At 42.8% G+C, this 17,894-nt stretch overlaps 1 protein-coding gene across 11 annotated transcripts in view; it reads left to right on the forward strand.

Annotated features, from left to right (window-relative positions):
• The window catches only part of LOC128692988 (FERM and PDZ domain-containing protein 3), an 838,384-nt gene that overhangs the window by 494,321 nt on the left and 326,169 nt on the right, over positions 1-17,894 (forward strand). For all 11 annotated transcript variants that reach the window (XM_053782415.2, XM_053782416.2, XM_053782410.2 and 8 more), the window contains one exon: positions 1,325-1,402. In XM_053782415.2, coding sequence (XP_053638390.1) covers positions 1,325-1,402 — 78 coding nt within the window. The remainder of the gene's footprint in view (positions 1-1,324; positions 1,403-17,894) is intronic.

Genomic DNA, 17,894 nt, shown 5'->3' on the forward strand with positions numbered 1-17,894 from the left:
CTGTCTGCTAGGTGCCACTCATGATCTATAGGCCTTGCCACTTCAGTATGCCCAACTTGCCTCGCTCTCACTGGCCTAGCAGGAAGTCACAAGTACTCTCAGCTCTCTCTCGTGGGCATGGCCCTGCCCGGGCCATGGGAAGCCTGTGTAACCCACCACTACTTAACAATAAACTAAGAACAGTATATCATTTAACTACCCGCTCTACAGCTACCAAACAAGCCCTTTATAGTAGTAGTAGAAGAGGTATTAGTAGTGGTAGTGGTAGAAGTGGGAAATAAGGAGGATGAGCCAGTCAATTACAAAGGAAAGCACAAGAGAGCCAGGTGCCCACTGAGGGAGAGCAAGCGCAAGAGGTGCATGAAAGGGGAAGTGGGAAATAAATGAAGAAGGAACAGAAACACGAGACAGAAGAAAGAAAGACAACCCAGAGGAGAAAAGGAAGAAAAGGGGAAGAAAAGAAAAAAAAGAAAAAGAAAAAAGAAAGAAAAAAAAAATGAGGAATCAGGTTAAGTCACGGGTGTTCTGAAGTTTGGAGCATTTTACAATGTAGTGGGAGAGGAAGGCATCTACAGAGACGAAGCCAGGACTAAGGTTCATACAAGGAAAGTTGTGTATTAGAGAGGGTTCAACTAGACGGCGACTTAACCTGACTCCTCATTTTTTTTTTTCTTTTTTCTTTTTTTTTTCTTCTTCACCATGTAGTATTTTTTCTTTTTCTTCTTCACCATGTAGTATTTTTTCTTTTTCTTCTTCACCATGTAGTATTTTTGATAGAATGTGTTGGATGTAAGTGTTAAATTTCAAGTTACAGTCAAACATTTTAAGCTTTATTGAGCATAAATTTGTTGGTTGCCATTAAGGTAGAGGTCATTGTGAACTCCTCGCTGACTGTGTTGTCGAGGACAACAAGATGTGAAGTTGATATGGTGAATATTGTGTCATCTGCAGACAGGACTGTTGAAGTTCCTGGGAAGCATTTAGTAGGTCATTATGTAAGAGATGTTGCTAGTTACAGTGGTCTCATGGTGGCATAATGAGAATTTGTAATCCTGTTAATACAGTACTAATAGACTCTCAGACTACCTTGGTGGGACATACTTGTTAAGAAAAAGCAGTGTTTGAGAAGCTGGAAAATTCACTGAGCTTATACCACTCAGTGTTCTTTTGAGTCATTTTTATTTGCAAATCATTGCAAATAAGGTGCTTTATGACCCTACAGGTTTAGTGCTCCATGATGATGGTGATGGTGTTTTTTTTTTTTTTTCCAATTTTTATCCCTAAAATGTTTAGTGCAGACTTTAATTTCTTCTTCCTCCCTCAGGACACCAACATGGAGACTGTTATATTGATAAGTCCAAGATTTGGAATCAGTCAAATTACAGGCATCAGAAATAGTATGGTAAGTACACCTGACTGTGTTAATGCAGCAACTTCCATACTACTGTTCTTGCTCTAATTTTTTTTAAATGCAATAAATTAATAGTTGATATGGGTTTAATATTCTGTATACGTTAGTGTTTGTTATATGTTAGTTTTCTCAGTCACATGAAGATTCTCTCATGTATGCCAGGTTGAAATTGCAAGGTCATATCATTGTAGGAATAATTAAGACCCACTCTTAGAACTGGGAAAGTCTTTAGCTAAGTTTTATTTCATCCTAAAGATGTGTTCACTGCAGAACTTTGTGTAATCTTTGCTCCTCACCTCATGATAGCTGGCATAGTCAGGTCTTGGCCCACTGTGTATTCAGATTCCTGGTGCACTTTGTTGACTCTGACCCAATATTCTTTTGTCCACTCGCTACTCCAGAAGCTCCATGAGTAATGAGCCTGTGTCTGACAGGAATATAGAATTCTGTTGGTGTTTGAGACATATCATGGTTCCATGAAATGAATGGATGGATACTGAGGCAAAAATTACTGCTACAGGCTTGCTGTATAGCAGACTTCAGCCTTACAGTGATGTCATGGGCCACTTGTATTGATGTGCTCTTGGGATGTGGCAGGCATGATGTGCCCTGAAGACAAGTAATAGGTTATCCAAGGTTCAACATTGGAGTTTGGCCCTTGTCCTTCCACAGGAGATACCAACAGGTACCTCCAGTTAGGTATCTTTTCATTTTTTAAAACATTGGCCAATTCCCACCAAAAGAAAGAACAACAACTTTCATCATGACTCACTCCATTGTTGTCTTGCCAGAGGTGTGCCAATACTACAGTTCAAAAACTGCAACATATCTGTACGTATTTACAAAATGTTTTGTCTACACTTCAGGCTTCCTCAGTTAAATACAAAAGTGTGTAAATATGGAGACAGCAGAAGCAGTAGAGAGGTAAACATGTAATCTGTCCATCAGTCTTGAAGAAATAATTTGGAATTGAACACTTATCCTCAGCCAGGATAAGAGTTCAGCTCCATAGTCTTGAGCAGTGTAAAGCTGGAGGTGAGGAGTGGAAAATAGAGATGATTGCACATGAGGTGGGGCCCACCAGCAGAAGTATTGTATACCATTATAATAATGATATTTGTCTGATACTGGAACACAGTGGTACAGATAACAACTTCCAAAACTTTATTGCCCAACCACTAGTTATATGTGAGAAGAGGTGAATTTGTGGACCTTCCTAGTATGGGGCAGTAGGCTTGCTGCAGTGCTCCTCAATTCTTGCTCTTACTTCTACAAGTGGGCCCTATCATTTGTGATGTCATCTTCATTTTCCATACCTCACCTCTGACAGTATATATATATAGAATCCATTCCCATGCTTAATCTTCATATTGTTCATGACTAAGGAGCTGAACACTTCCCTAGTCTATGGGACTGATTACCTCACACATCAAAGCTATTTCTTCAGAGCTGATGAACAAATCACATCATCTTTACCTCTTCATTACTTTGCTGTTTCCATATTTAGTTATTTCTGTATTTGACTGAAGAATCCTACTGTGTTTTGAAAATCAAAGTATCTAACTGTTGCACTTATGTCTCATTCTTCTACAAATCTTTGTAGATTGAGGATCGAGCATTCACACCTCTTCCATAGCCACCTTCTTGCAAATGCTCTTGTGCATCTCTGTGACTAGTGAAGTACATTCTGTTTGCCCACAGCTTTGGCCTTTTTTATTTAAGTTGTAGTTTTTGTTAATATCAGTATCTTTGGAACCTCGAGAATTTTTAGGGAAGTCTTTTTGCCATTGTCAATAAATTACTTCATTGTTTAACTTATTTTAACTTAGTGTTCATAAGTAAGTTCATATTTACTTGTTCTTTTTCTGCCAAGAGTGCTAAGTGATCTCATAGGTTAAAATGCTCTTCCAATCTTATAACATCTTTACTGTTATTGAGGACCTGAAGGGACCTTACCAGTGTAGAGTTCATCTTGGGTCTGCACTTGGGATGTGGACTAAAAGAATATCAAATGTAGAGAGTGTAAAAGGTTTTACTGAAGAAGAAAAAGGGCTATTAAACTGTTTAAAAATGTGAATGTCAAAATGAAGGAAAGATAATATTAACCAAGATAGATTTTTTGTTTTTTTTTTTATTTTTTTTTATTATCACACCGGCCGATTCCCACCAAGGCAGGGTGGCCCGAAAAAGAAAAACTTTCACCATCATTCACTCCATCACTGTCTTGCCAGAAGGGTGCTTTACACTACAGTTTTTAAACTGCAACATTAACACCCCTCCTTCAGAGTGCAGGCACTGTACTTCCCATCTCCAGGACTCAAGTCCGGCCTGCCGGTTTCCCTGAATCCCTTCATAAATGTTACTTTGCTCACACTCCAACAGCACGTCAAGTATTAAAAACCATTTGTCTCCATTCACTCCTATCAAACACGCTCACGCATGCCTGCTGGAAGTCCAAGCCCCTCGCACACAAAACCTCCTTTACCCCCTCCCTCCAACCCTTCCTAGGCCGACCCTTACCCCGCCTTCCTTCCACTACAGACTGATACACTCTTGAAGTCATTCTGTTTCGCTCCATTCTCTCTACATGTCCGAACCACCTCAACAACCCTTCCTCAGCCCTCTGGACAACAGTTTTGGTAATCCCGCACCTCCTCCTAACTTCCAAACTACGAATTCTCTGCATTATATTCACACCACACATTGCCCTCAGACATGACATCTCCACTGCCTCCAGCCTTCTCCTCGCTGCAACATTCATCACCCACGCTTCACACCCATATAAGAGCGTTGGTAAAACTATACTCTCATACATTCCCCTCTTTGCCTCCAAGGACAAAGTTCTTTGTCTCCACAGACTCCTAAGTGCACCACTCACTCTTTTTCCCTCATCAATTCTATGATTCACCTCATCTTTCATAGACCCATCCGCTGACACGTCCACTCCCAAATATCTGAATACGTTCACCTCCTCCATACTCTCTCCCTCCAATCTGATATTCAATCTTTCATCACCTAATCTTTTTGTTATCCTCATAACCTTACTCTTTCCTGTATTCACCTTTAATTTTCTTCTTTTGCACACCCTACCAAATTCATCCACCAATCTCTGCAACTTCTCTTCAGAATCTCCCAAGAGCACAGTGTCATCAGCAAAGAGCAGCTGTGACAACTCCCACTTTGTGTGTGATTCTTTATCTTTTAACTCCACGCCTCTTGCCAAGACCCTCGCATTTACTTCTCTTACGACCCCATCTATAAATATATTAAACAACCACGGTGACATCACACATCCTTGTCTAAGGCCTACTTTTACTGGGAAAAAATTTCCCTCTTTCCTACATACTCTAACTTGAGCCTCACTATCCTCGTAAAAACTCTTCACTGCTTTCAGTAACCTACCTCCTACACCATACACTTGCAACATCTGCCACATTGCCCCCCTATCCACCCTGTCATACGCCTTTTCCAAATCCATAAATGCCACAAAGACCTCTTTAGCCTTATCTAAATACTGTTCACTTATATGTTTCACTGTAAACACCTGGTCCACACACCCCCTACCTTTCCTAAAGCCTCCTTGTTCATCTGCTATCCTATTCTCCGTCTTACTCTTAATTCTTTCAATTTTAACTCTACCATACACTTTACCAGGTACACTCAACAGACTTATCCCCCTATAATTTTTGCACTCTCTTTTATCCCCTTTGCCTTTATACAAAGGAACTATGCATGCTCTCTGCCAATCCCTAGGTACCTTACCCTCTTCCATACATTTATTAAATAATTGCACCAACCACTCCAAAACTATATCCCCACCTGCTTTTAACATTTCTATCTTTATCCCATCAATCCCGGCTGCCTTACCCCCTTTCATTTTACCTACTGCCTCACGAACTTCCCCCACACTCACAACTGGCTCTTCCTCACTCCTACAAGATGTTATTCCTCCTTGCCCTATACACGAAATCACAGCTTCCCTATCTTCATCAACATTTAACAATTCCTCAAAATATTCCTTCCATCTTCCCAATACCTCTAACTCTCCATTTAATAACTCTCCTCTCCTATTTTTAACTGACAAATCCATTTGTTCTCTAGGCTTTCTTAACTTGTTAATCTCACTCCAAAACTTTTTCTTATTTTCAACAAAATTTGTTGATAACATCTCACCCACTCTCTCATTTGCTCTCTTTTTACATTGCTTCACCACTCTCTTAACTTCTCTCTTTTTCTCCATATACTCTTCCCTCCTTGCATCACTTCTACTTTGTAAAAACTTCTCATATGCTAACTTTTTCTCCCTTACTACTCTCTTTACATCATCATTCCACCAATCGCTCCTCTTCCCTCCTGCACCCACTTTCCTGTAACCACAAACTTCTGCTGAACACTCTAACACTACATTTTTAAACCTACCCCATACCTCTTCGACCCCATTGCCTATGCTCTCATTAGCCCATCTATCCTCCAATAGCTGTTTATATCTTACCCTAACTGCCTCCTCTTTTAGTTTATAAACCTTCACCTCTCTCTTCCCTGATGCTTCTATTCTCCTTGTATCCCATCTACCTTTTACTCTCAGTGTAGCTACAACTAGAAAGTGATCTGATATATCTGTGGCCCCTCTATAAACATGTACATCCTGAAGTCTACTCAACAGTCTTTTATCTACCAATACATAATCCAACAAACTACTGTCATTTCGCCCTACATCATATCGTGTATACTTATTTATCCTCTTTTTCTTAAAATATGTATTACCTATAACTAAACCCCTTTCTATACAAAGTTCAATCAAAGGGCTCCCATTATCATTTACACCTGGCACCCCAAACTTACCTACCACACCCTCTCTAAAAGTTTCTCCTACTTTAGCATTCAAGTCCCCTACCACAATTACTCTCTCACTTGGTTCAAAGGCTCCTATACATTCACTTAACATCTCCCAAAATCTCTCTCTCTCCTCTGCATTCCTCTCTTCTCCAGGTGCATACACGCTTATTATGACCCACTTCTCGCATCCAACCTTTACTTTAATCCACATAATTCTTGAATTTACACATTCATATTCTCTTTTCTCCTTCCATAACTGATCATTTAACATTACTGCTACCCCTTCCTTTGCTCTAACTCTCTCAGATACTCCAGATTTAATCCCATTTATTTCCCCCCACTGAAACTCTCCTACCCCCTTCAGCTTTGTTTCGCTTAGGGCCAGGACATCCAACTTCTTTTCATTCATAACATCAGCAATCATCTGTTTCTTGTCATCCGCACTACATCCACGCACATTTAAGCAACCCAGTTTTATAAAGTTTTTCTTCTTCTCTTTTTTAGTAATTGTATACAGGAGAAGGGGTTACTAGCCCATTGCTCCCGGCATTTTAGTCGCCTCATACGACACGCATGGCTTACGGAGGAAAGATTCTTTTCCACTTCCCCATGGACAATAGAAGAAATAAAAAAGAACAAGAGCTATTTAGAAAAAGGAGAAAAACCTAGATGTATGTATATATATATATGCATGTGCGTGTCTGTGAAGTGTGACCAAAGTGTAAGTAGGAGTAGCAAGATATCCCTGTTATCTTAGCGTGTTTATGAGACAGAAAAAGAAACCAGCAATCCTACCATCATGCAAAACAGTTACAGGTTTTTGTTTCACAGTCATCTGGCAGGACGGTAGTACTTCCCTGGGTGGTTGCTGTCTACAAACCTACTACCTTTGTATCAGATAGAAATACAGAGGCAATACAAAGCCATCGAGGATACTGCAAGAAACTCAAAATATTTCTTCACATATGCAAAATCTAAGTTTAGAACTGCTTATAGGATTGGACCATCAGTCACAGGAGGTTCCTACACTGATGATGATGATGAAGAAAAGACCAATGTAAATAAAAGTTCAACAGTACACTAAACAAAAGCATGGTGGAGAACGCAGACAGTTTTTGCATTGGTATAAACCTTGGTAATAGATACCGACAAATTGGTTTAGAAAAACACACGAGCGAACACTAGGACATATTTATTATAAAATGTTTGTCCTGAGACCTTGATCACTTCTAACATACGGAGGTTGAAAAGTCGGTATACATAGGCGGAGAGCGAGGAGTAAGTGATGCAGATAACGTTTGGAAGCCTCACTAATCACCGTCACCAACGCCGTTCAACATAATACTGGAAACTACAAAATTTCTAAAACATTGGCATACATGATACTCAAGGAAGCAAAACACCACCTACCTAACAACACAGGAGTCATGTGATCATGAAATAATCAAGGTCCTGGGACCAAAGCATTTTCTAATATGCCCTAGTGTTTGCTTACATGTCTTTCTAAACCAATTTTTGCATTACCTCTGAAGGCCATGCAAATCATTTAATTAACTAACTATTGCACTTATTCCATGGAATTTAAAAGAGAAATAGAAAACCTACACACTTGTGTAGCGCCTGGACTGGATTTGTGGAATTTCTTATTTACAAAGAAATGCAAAGTATCACTAACATGAGCACTCTGTATCCTTTGCAGAAAGACCTTAGGTCTAGAAGAAATCCCAGAGACCTTGAAGAATGCGTACATAGTTTCTTTGCATGAAGGGGGCGGATGCAGAAATAATTTACAATCCTCGTAGAGCCAATAAAGTATATTTTAATTTCTGGGAATGCCTCGGTATGTATGTACTGAAGCTGAGGAGGGATATATAATGGTATGTACATGGAAAGTACTTTAGGAGCACACAGGCACAATACCATGACTGGAACAATACAAAAAAATCACCAGCACACGGGAAAAAGAAACTTTGTGATGACGTTTTGGTCCAACTTAGACCCACTAGTTAATAGTCTAAGTGGGACTGAAACATTGTGCAGGTTATTTGTGTAAATTACTTGAGCACCTAGAGTCCCATATCTTTGCACTGCAATCACAACATACTGGATGCGACTTCAACTGCTGCACCTCACCAGGCTCCAGTATTTAATAGTCCATCTTCCTACCTATGCTCTGGATTCATCAAGTCTAAGGTACTGAACACTGGCTTCCAGGCTGAGGGACTGATTACCTCATCTTTTACTGTCATCTGTCTATAGTTCTAAAAGGCTGAGGGACTGATTACCTAATCTTCCACTGTCTTTGTATATTATCTCTGTACTGAATTTAACAAGCCACTAGTGGGCAGAAAGTCTGCAGGTAAAGCCACCCAGGTGTATCACATGTGTCTGAGTCCCTATGTTACTGGTATCATCTCCCAGTATTTTATTGATGTTACACCAGCATTTAGTGTTGTTACGTCATGTATATGTGTTGGTTAATAACATTTGTAATGTTTAGCTTAGTGATAAGAGCCAGCAGATAAGTACGTAATAAAATCATCAGCCAGAATAACACCGAGTTAGTTTAATATCCATATTATGTACCCCATACCCATGGTGTGGGCAGTAGTCAAGAGATTAGAGGTATGTAATGGGCACAGAGACTAGACCTCAAAGTTCTGTTAGCTAAACAAATTAGTGGTAATAAACTGTTTACATGTTTGTATCTGGTTACAATCTTAATGAATTATTGATGCAGACATGAATTAAGTCACGAAAATATTAGTTTTCTCAGTGCTATAACAATGTGGATTCCATCTCGCACTGGAAAAACACTGAGATTACTGCTGTTGATGTGTAGCAGCTCTGCTGGTACACTGTACAGTGACTGAATGGTTCATCACACACACCCATCAGTTTACTGGACGATTCTGAGACAGAACACGGCGAGACAGAACACGGCGAGACAGAACACGGCGAGACAGAACACGGCGAGACAGAACACGGCGAGGCAGAACACGGCGAGACAGAACACGGCGAGAAAGCCAGCTTCTTGGAGTGTATTTCCCCCGGGCTTCCATTTTTGTGGTTGCAGGGATGGTGATGTTCTCCTGGGAGAGGGGAAGAACATGGGAGAGTGGAAGGGAGGAGGTGAGGGGGGTTACAGAGAAGAATGCGCTTGTAGAGAGGGGTACAGCAGGGGGTTGTGGATGGGGAGGGGTGGATATAATACAAGGAGTTTAGAGAGGGATACATAGGGAGAAGGGGGTCGGAAAGAGAGAGAGAGAGGTACATGAGAGAAAGAGGGATAGAGGATTGGTGAAGGGGTGCAGGGGAAGGCGAGGGGGGTTTATACAGGAGAGGGGTTACACAAAGGGAGAAGAGGTTATATAGAGGGAGAGGAGGTTGCATAGAGGGAGAGGAATTTATAAGGGGAAGTCTGGGAGAGAAGATATGTTGGTGGGAAAGGAGACAGGTGGAGAGATGGGTGGTGTGAGAGGTAGAGAGATTGATGGTGTGAGAGAGATAAGGAAGATGGCGTGGGAGAGATATTGAGAGGGAACGGGAGGAGTGTGGGAAGGGGTGAAGTGAGGGGAGGACTATGGGAAGAGGGAGAAGAGAGGGGAGGACTATGGGAAGAGGGAGAAGAGAGGGGAGGACTATGGGAAGAGGGAGAAGAGAGGGGAGGACAATGGGGAGAGGGACAAGAGAGGGGAGGACCATGATGAGAGGGAGAAGAGAGGGGAGGAGGACTATGGGGAGAGGGAGAAGAGAGGGGAGGACTATGGGGAGGGGGAGAAGAGAGGGGAGGACTATGGGGAGGGGGAGAAGGAAGAGAACTGTGGGGAGAGGGGAGTGCCACAAGTGCTTCATGGGGGCACTGTGCCAACATTAAGAGCGGCCCTTCTGATCATGTTTGTTGTATTGGCACCGTCGATGTGGCATACGTCTGTCTACCTGTCTACCAGCCAGTCTGTCTATATGTCTACTAGCCAGTCAAGCTGTCCAGCCACTGTCTACCAGCCAGTTTGTTTACATGTCTACCAGGCAAATGATGAATTGTTTGGGCTCCCTGGATGAGGAGGAAGGGAAGGGAGGAGAGGGGATGTGAGGGGAGGGAGGTTAAGGGAGGAGAGGGGATGGGTAGATGAAGGAAAAGGAGGAGAGGGGAGGTTAAGGGAGGATGGGAGGGAGAATAGATTCGAATGATGGAACGACGAAAGTCGTTCCCTTTTTAACCCAGGGGAGGAGGGGGAAGGGGAGGTAAAGGGGAAGGAATGAGAGAAAGGGGCGGGAAGGAGAGGGGAGAGTGATTATAGGTTCTCGTCACACCCTTTGTGACTTAAGAAGAGAAGATAGGAGAGAGGAGGAATGGGGAGGGGAGGAATGGAGAGGAGAGGAGAGGGGAGGAATGGATAGGAGAGGGGAGGAATGGATAGGAGAGGAGAGGGGAGGAATGGATAGGAGAGGAGAGGGGAGGAATGGATAGGAGAGGAGAGGGGAGGAATGGATAGGAGAGGAGAGGGGAGGAATGGATAGGAGAGGAGGGGGGAGGAATGGATAGGAGAGGAGAGGGGAGGAATGGAGATGAGAGGAGAGCGGAGGAATGGATAGGTGAGGAGAGGGGAGGAATGGATAGGAGAGGAGGGGGGAGGAATGGATAGGAGAGGAGAGGGGAGGAATGGATAGGAGAGGAGAGGGGAGGAATGGATAGGAGAGGAGAGGGCAGGAGAGGAGAGGAGAGGAAAGGGGAGGAATGGATAGGAGAGGAGAGGGGAGGAATGGAGAGGAGAGGAGAGGGGAGGAATGGAGAGGAGAGGAGAGGAGAGGGGAGGAATGGAGAGGAGAGGAGAGGGGAGGAATGGAGAGGAGAGGGGAGGAATGGAGAGGAGAGGAGAGGGGAGGAATGGAGAGGGGAGGAATGGAGAGGGGAGGAATGGAGAGGGGAGGAATGGAGAGGGGAGGAATGGAGAGGAGAGGAATGGAGAGGAGAGGAATGGGGAAGAGAAGTAAGTGGAGGAGACTACGGGAAGGGAAGGAAGAGAACCTCAAAGAGAAAGGAGAGGTGAAAGCAATAGTGGAAAGTGAAAGGGAAAGGAGAAGAAAAGAATAAGAAGAGTAGAAGAAAGAAAGAGAGAGAAAGAGAAAAGAGGAGAGCGGCAATGGCTATTGTGCTACGAGAGGCTAAACTAAGAGAAAGAACAAAGGAGAGAGAGGGAAATATTTCTCAGTTGTGCCCTAGCGAAGGAAGGGAGGAATGGGAGGAGATATTCCCATATAATAAAAAGTGACGACCGTGAAAAATACAGAAGCATGTAAGATATATATATATATATATATATATATATATATATATATATATATATATATATATATATATATATATATATATATATATATATATATATATATATTCTGATTCCCATAATGAGTAGTATTTATAATAGTTGAAGGTGTGAGTGCATCTTTGATCTGAGTGACAATCCCCCAAGTGTGTCTCCCACAGAACTGCTTACTAGGAGGGAGGGGGAGAGGTGCTGGTGGGGGGGTAGAGAGGGGGAACTGCAGGATGGGGGATGGTTGTGACAGGCGAATGTTTGTTGAGCAGGTGTGTGATGGTTGTGGTAGGTACGGTCATCAGGTACGGTGAGATGTATGTACACTTACTCCTGCTGCCCCTCTCCACCTACTAATAAATAAGTAATTGGTGTTTATTTAACTGTCGTGGGTGGCGTCCTGCAATTATTACACAGTGGAACAGTACGTTCTTTAAAAACCTGGGTTTATTTTTTCAGAACATGTGTACATTCTTCTCTTGGCCCCCGATTCTTGTGCCTCTTAGACTTTATCATACCTACTCCTGAAACTGTGTATGGAATTTGCATCCACAGGATGTGAATTCCGTATCGTAAAGACATCCTCACCTAACATCTGTCTGGTTCATCTGTGTTTATAACTGACCACCTGTGTCCTCTTAATCCTGGTCATCGTGTTTCACTCGGTCTGTCCTCTTTATTCCCCTTCTTATTAGTTTTTCAGTCTGCAGACCTTTCGAGTCAAGATATTATAAGTTATTCTTATTAATATTATTTCCCCCTCTTCTTCCTCCTTCCCATCTCTTTTCCCATCCCTTGTTCCCCCTCCCCATCTGGTACATCAATTTGCCACTTTGCACCAAGCCTGTAACAGCAACATTAACTTAGTCTTGCTTAACTTAACCTAATCTGGCAATTTTCTGCCTCTGGCAGGAACAGCCTGGTTGAACAGGCAGTTAACCAGGCATCCCTCATCCACGCAGTAGGATGAGGGATGGTCCCGTCAAGACCCACCGGTCAACGGCGACTTCGAGGGCACTCACGCATGGTTACGACTTCGAAAAGTGACAGTAATTAGGTGCAGGAATTTGTTACAGGGATGGGGAACGGAGGGGGGAGGAAGAGGAAGGGCAAGAGGAAGAGGGGGGAAAGATAGTGATCTTAATGGAACTACAACCATTCATTGGCAGCTCTCATATTTGCTCCTCTGCAGGTCTTCCCTCCCTCTCTCTCTCTCTCTCTCTCTCCCTCTCCCTCTCTCTCTCTCTCTCTCTCTCTCTCTCTCTCTCCCTCCCTCCCTCCCTCCCTCCCTCCCTCCCTCCCTCCCCTCAGGGCTCACAGTAAGCAGTTAGGGCAACCCTGATAGTGATGAGGTACATCTGGGAAGATGAATCTTGGGATCTTCAGGGGTGGCTTAGGAGGTGCCTGTGTAGACTCAGTGGCACGTACAAGCACCAACAAACACCAACGTACACACACACCAACATATACAAACACCAACATACACAAACACCAACATACACAAACACCAACATACACACACACCAACATACACAAACACCAACATACACAAACACCAACGTACACACACACCAACATACACACACACCAACATACACACACACCAACATACACACACACCAACATACACAAACACCAACATACACAAACACCAACATACACAAACACCAACATACACACACACCAACATACACACCAACATACACAAACACCAACATACACAAACACCAACATACACAAACACCAACATACACAAACACCAACATACACAAACACCAACATACACAAACACCAACATACAGGTTTTCGTCGTGTTGGATTGCAAGTTGGGTTTTAATGTTTGTTTTAACAGGTAGAAGTTTTTTCACTAATAATTTATTCCTTAATGAATATAGTTGTACACCTCACATACACTTGTATGTGAGAGTACACGAGAGAGAGAGAGAGAGAGAGAGAGAGAGAGAGAGAGAGAGAGAGAGAGAGAGAGAACAGATGACTTGGAAGTTCACATCCAGCTATTTGTCCAACGTTTTTCCAAAGCCATCCAATAATTTTCTTCAACATCTGTGCTGTGAACTATCTACTCGTAGTTGTAGCTAGAAAAAGGACTATCGTGTGCTATCTACTTGTATGGGACAAGGATAGGCAATCAGGAGGAAAAAAAAAACGAACACCAGGTCTAGTGCATTGAAATTGGTTGATCGTTGATGTGACCGCCTTCTTCAGTCACCTGTAACTTATTACAGACTTACAGCAAGAAAGTCTGACCTAAGACATAAGTCGCCTCTCTGTAAGTTCAGTCAGTACCACTGTGTTCCATATTTCATCTGTGTCGTGGACCACAGATTTTTTTTTTAGGTGAAATGGCTTGTGGCCGACAAGTATGACGTCAGAGATACAAGATACAAAACTGGCTTTTGTCGGTACAAAACTGGCTTTTGTCGGTACAAAACTGGCTTTTGTCGGTACAAAACTGGCTTTTGTCGGTACAAAACTGGCTTTTGTCGGTACAAAACTGGCTTTTGTCGGGAGAACGTCTCGCCATACACAAGTTTTTTCAAGTGCTTGGAAAGTACCTGACTTGACACAGATTACTATACCTTCAAAGGGTTTCGAGAGTTTTTTTCCCACTCCCGTAGCCTGGCCCGGGACCAGGCTTTTCTGGTGCTTGCCTGGTCAACCAGGCTGTTGCTGCAGGCGGCCCGCACTGTTTACGTCTTCAATCTATCAGCAAGAGCCTGGTTGAACAGTCTGAAGGAAGCCAAGCCTCCGGCCGGGCTGTGAGGGTGGAAGAACTCTGATAATCAGTAAGAGGTAAGTCACAGGTATAATACAAGCTGATAGAAATAGTTTAAACTCTCCGGGTGTCTTTTTCTCTCGCCAAAATTTAATACACATATAGACTATCTTCTAAAGTTTTTCTTTAGTACTCTTACACCTTGTTAATGTGTTGTTGTGTGTGTGTGTGTGGTACTCTTGTGTTGTGTTCTTGTGTCTTGTGTGTGTTGTACTCCTCTATAATGTGTCTTGTGTGTGTTGTACTCCTCTATAATGTGTCTTGTGTGTGTTGTACTCCTCTATAATGTGTCTTGTGTGTGTTGTACTCCTCTATAATGTGTCTTGTGTGTGTTGTACTCTATAATGTCTTGTGTGTGTTGTACTCCTCTATAATGTGCCTTGTGTGTGTTGTACTCCTCTATAATGTGCCTTGTGTGTGTTGTTTCTCCTCTATAATGTGTCTTGTGTGTGTTGTACTCCTCTATAATGTGTCTTGTGTGTGTTGTACTCCTCTATAATGTGTCTTGTGTGTGTTGTACTCCTCTATAATGTGTCTTGTGTGTTGTACTCCTCTGTAATGTGTCTTGTGTGTGTTGTACTCCTCTATAATGTGTCTTGTGTGTTGTACTCCTCTGTAATGTGTCTTGTGTGTTGTACTCCTCTATAATGTGTCTTGTGTGTGTGTTGTACTCTATAATGTGTCTTGTGTGTTGTACTCCTCTATAATGTTTCTTGTGTGTGTTGTACTCACTATGTCTTGTGTGTGTTGTACTCCTCTATAATGTGTCTTGTGTGTGTGTTGTACTCCTCTATAATGTGTCTGTGTGTGTTGTACTCCTCTATAATGTGTCTTGTGTGTTGTACTCCTCTATAATGTTTCTTGTGTGTGTTGTACTCACTATAATGTCTTGTGTGTGTTGTACTCCTCTATAATGTGTCTTGTGTGTGTTGTACTCCTCTATAATGTGTCTTGTGTGTTGTACTCCTCTGTAATGTGTCTTGTGTGTTGTACTCCTCTATAATGTCTTGTGTGTGCTGTACTCCTCTATAATGTGTCTTGTGTGTGTGTTGTACTCCTCTATGTGTCTTGTGTGTTGTACTCCTCTATAATGTGTCTTGTGTGTGTTGTACTCCTCTATAATGTGTCTTGTGTGTTGTACTCCTCTATAATGTGTCTTGTGTGTTGTACTCACTATAATGTGTCTTGTGTGTGTTGTACTCCTCTATAATGTGTCTTGTGTGTGTTGTACTCCTCTATAATGTGTCTTGTGTGTTCTGTACTACTCTATAATGTGTCGTGTGTGTTGTACTCCTCTATAATGTGTCTTGTGTGTGTTGTACTCCTCTATAATGTGTCTTGTGTGTTGTACTCCTCTGTGTGTCTTGTGCGTTTTGTACTCCTCTATAATGTGTCGTGTGTGTGCTGTACTTCTCTATAAAATGTCTTGTGTGTGCTGTACTCCTCTATAATGTGTCGTGTGTGTGTTGTACTCCTCTGTGTGTCTTGTGTGTGTTGTACTCCTCTATAATGTGTCTTGTGTGTTGTACTCCTCTATAATGTGTCTTGTGTGTTGTACTCCTCTATAATGTGTCTTGTGTGTTGTACTCCTCTGTAATGTGTCTTGTGTGTGCTGTACTCCTCTATTATGTGTCGTGTGTGTGTTGTACTCCTCTGTGTGTCTTGTGTGTGTTGTACTCCTCTATAATGCCTTGTGTGTGCTGTACTCATCTATAATGTATCGTGTGCGTGTTGTACTCCTCTATAATGTGTCTTGTGTGTGTTGTACTCCTCTGTAATGTGTCTTGTGTGTGTTGTACTCCTTTGTAATGTGTCTTGTGTGTGTTGTACTCCTCTGTAATGTGTCGTGTATATGTTGTACTCCTCTATAATGTGTCTTGTGTGTGATATACTCCTCTATAATGTGTCTTGTGTGTGATATACTCCTCTATAATGTGTCTTGTGTGTTCTGTACTCCTCTATAATGTGTCGTGTGTGTCTGCTCACGCCTTGATAATACAGTTTAGATGTGTTGCGCATCATTATAATGTGTTGTGTGTTTTTAAACCTTCATAATGTGTGTTACTGGTGTCGTAACATTTTGTTTCTAACTTCTCCCGAGGTCTTCGAGGTTTTCCTTTCGTTTTACGTGGACTTTTAATGACTTCCTGCAACGTGGTTTTATTTCCTTTGTGTAAACACGTGTCTGCATGCATGCATGTGTGTGTGTGTGTTCGTGTGCATGCGTATGCATCTACTGTGTTCGTATGTTTGCGTGTGCATCTATTCTGTGTTCGTATGCAAGCTTGTGTATCTATTCTGTGTGTGTTTGCATCTACTGTGTGTGTCTTTCCAAACTAGTATCGTATGGTAAACTTTCTATCCCCACAAGGATGGTCTCTCTCTCCCCTGCATATTGCCAACAAGGTGGCAGCAGCGTTCTGCTGCTGCAAGTGGCTCTTACTTCTCGTTCTCTGCCTCGTTAAAGCTATTCTTGTTGGTTATGGGCCGCTGAGGAAGATTCTTGCCATGGCTTATCTTGCTCGGTTATTCCTACAGGTCTGAGGTGAACCTACAGCTTCCTAGTTTCCTGTACATTGTTTTTGTCTTAAACTGTTCATTGTACCAGCTAAGAGCTGTTGCCACACCATAGTTTATACAATGTATGGTTCATTGTACCAGCTAAGAGCTGTTGCCACACCTTAGTTTATACAATGTATGGTTCATTGTACCAGCTAAGAGCTGTTGCCACACCACAACTGTTTTCCCAGCTTGGTGACAGTAAGAGCATGACACCTTGCTGTGGTTTACCACCAGCTTCTTGAGTATGTTCTGCTTTTGCTGCTGCTGCTGCTGCTGCTGTTGCTGCTGCTGCTGCTGCTGCTGCTGCTGCTGCTGCCGCTGCCGCTGCCGCTGCCGCTGCCGCTGCCGCTGCCGCCGCCCAACATCTGAAGTTTCATATTATTTTATGATTGTTTAGTAGAGACGAGGTCAGAACTCTCCGTCGAGAACACAAAATACTTGAGAGAAGCGGAAAAGATCTCTCCAGTTATGTCTCCACTAGAGTGCTCCACTGATCTCTGTGGTATTACTCTCTCTCTCTCTCTCTCACACACACACACACACACACACACACACACACACACACACACACATCTGATAAAATTCTGTTTCTCTAACATATAAATGACTTGAGAACGTGAGAGTGACTGTGTACTCAGACATCATGTAGACATATAGGCTAAATATCACTACGATGAAGTGATCAGTTACCTGGGATGCTGTGCCCCGCCACCTGGTCTCAGACCAAGTCCTGTGCTACGCCACCTGGTCTCAGACCAAGTCCTGTGCTACGCCACCTGGTCTCAGACCAAGTCCTGTGCTACGCCACCTGGTCTCAGACCAAGTCCTGTGCTACGCCACCTGGTCTCAGACCAAGTCCTGTGCTACGCCACCTGGTCTCAGACCAAGTCCTGTGCTACGCCACCTGGTCTCAGACCAAGTCCTGTGCTACGCCACCTGGTCTCAGACCAAGTCCTGTGCTACGCCACCT

Source organism: Cherax quadricarinatus, chromosome 38 (genome assembly GCF_038502225.1).
Source record: "Cherax quadricarinatus isolate ZL_2023a chromosome 38, ASM3850222v1, whole genome shotgun sequence".
Taxonomy (NCBI): Eukaryota; Metazoa; Arthropoda; class Malacostraca; order Decapoda; family Parastacidae; genus Cherax; species Cherax quadricarinatus.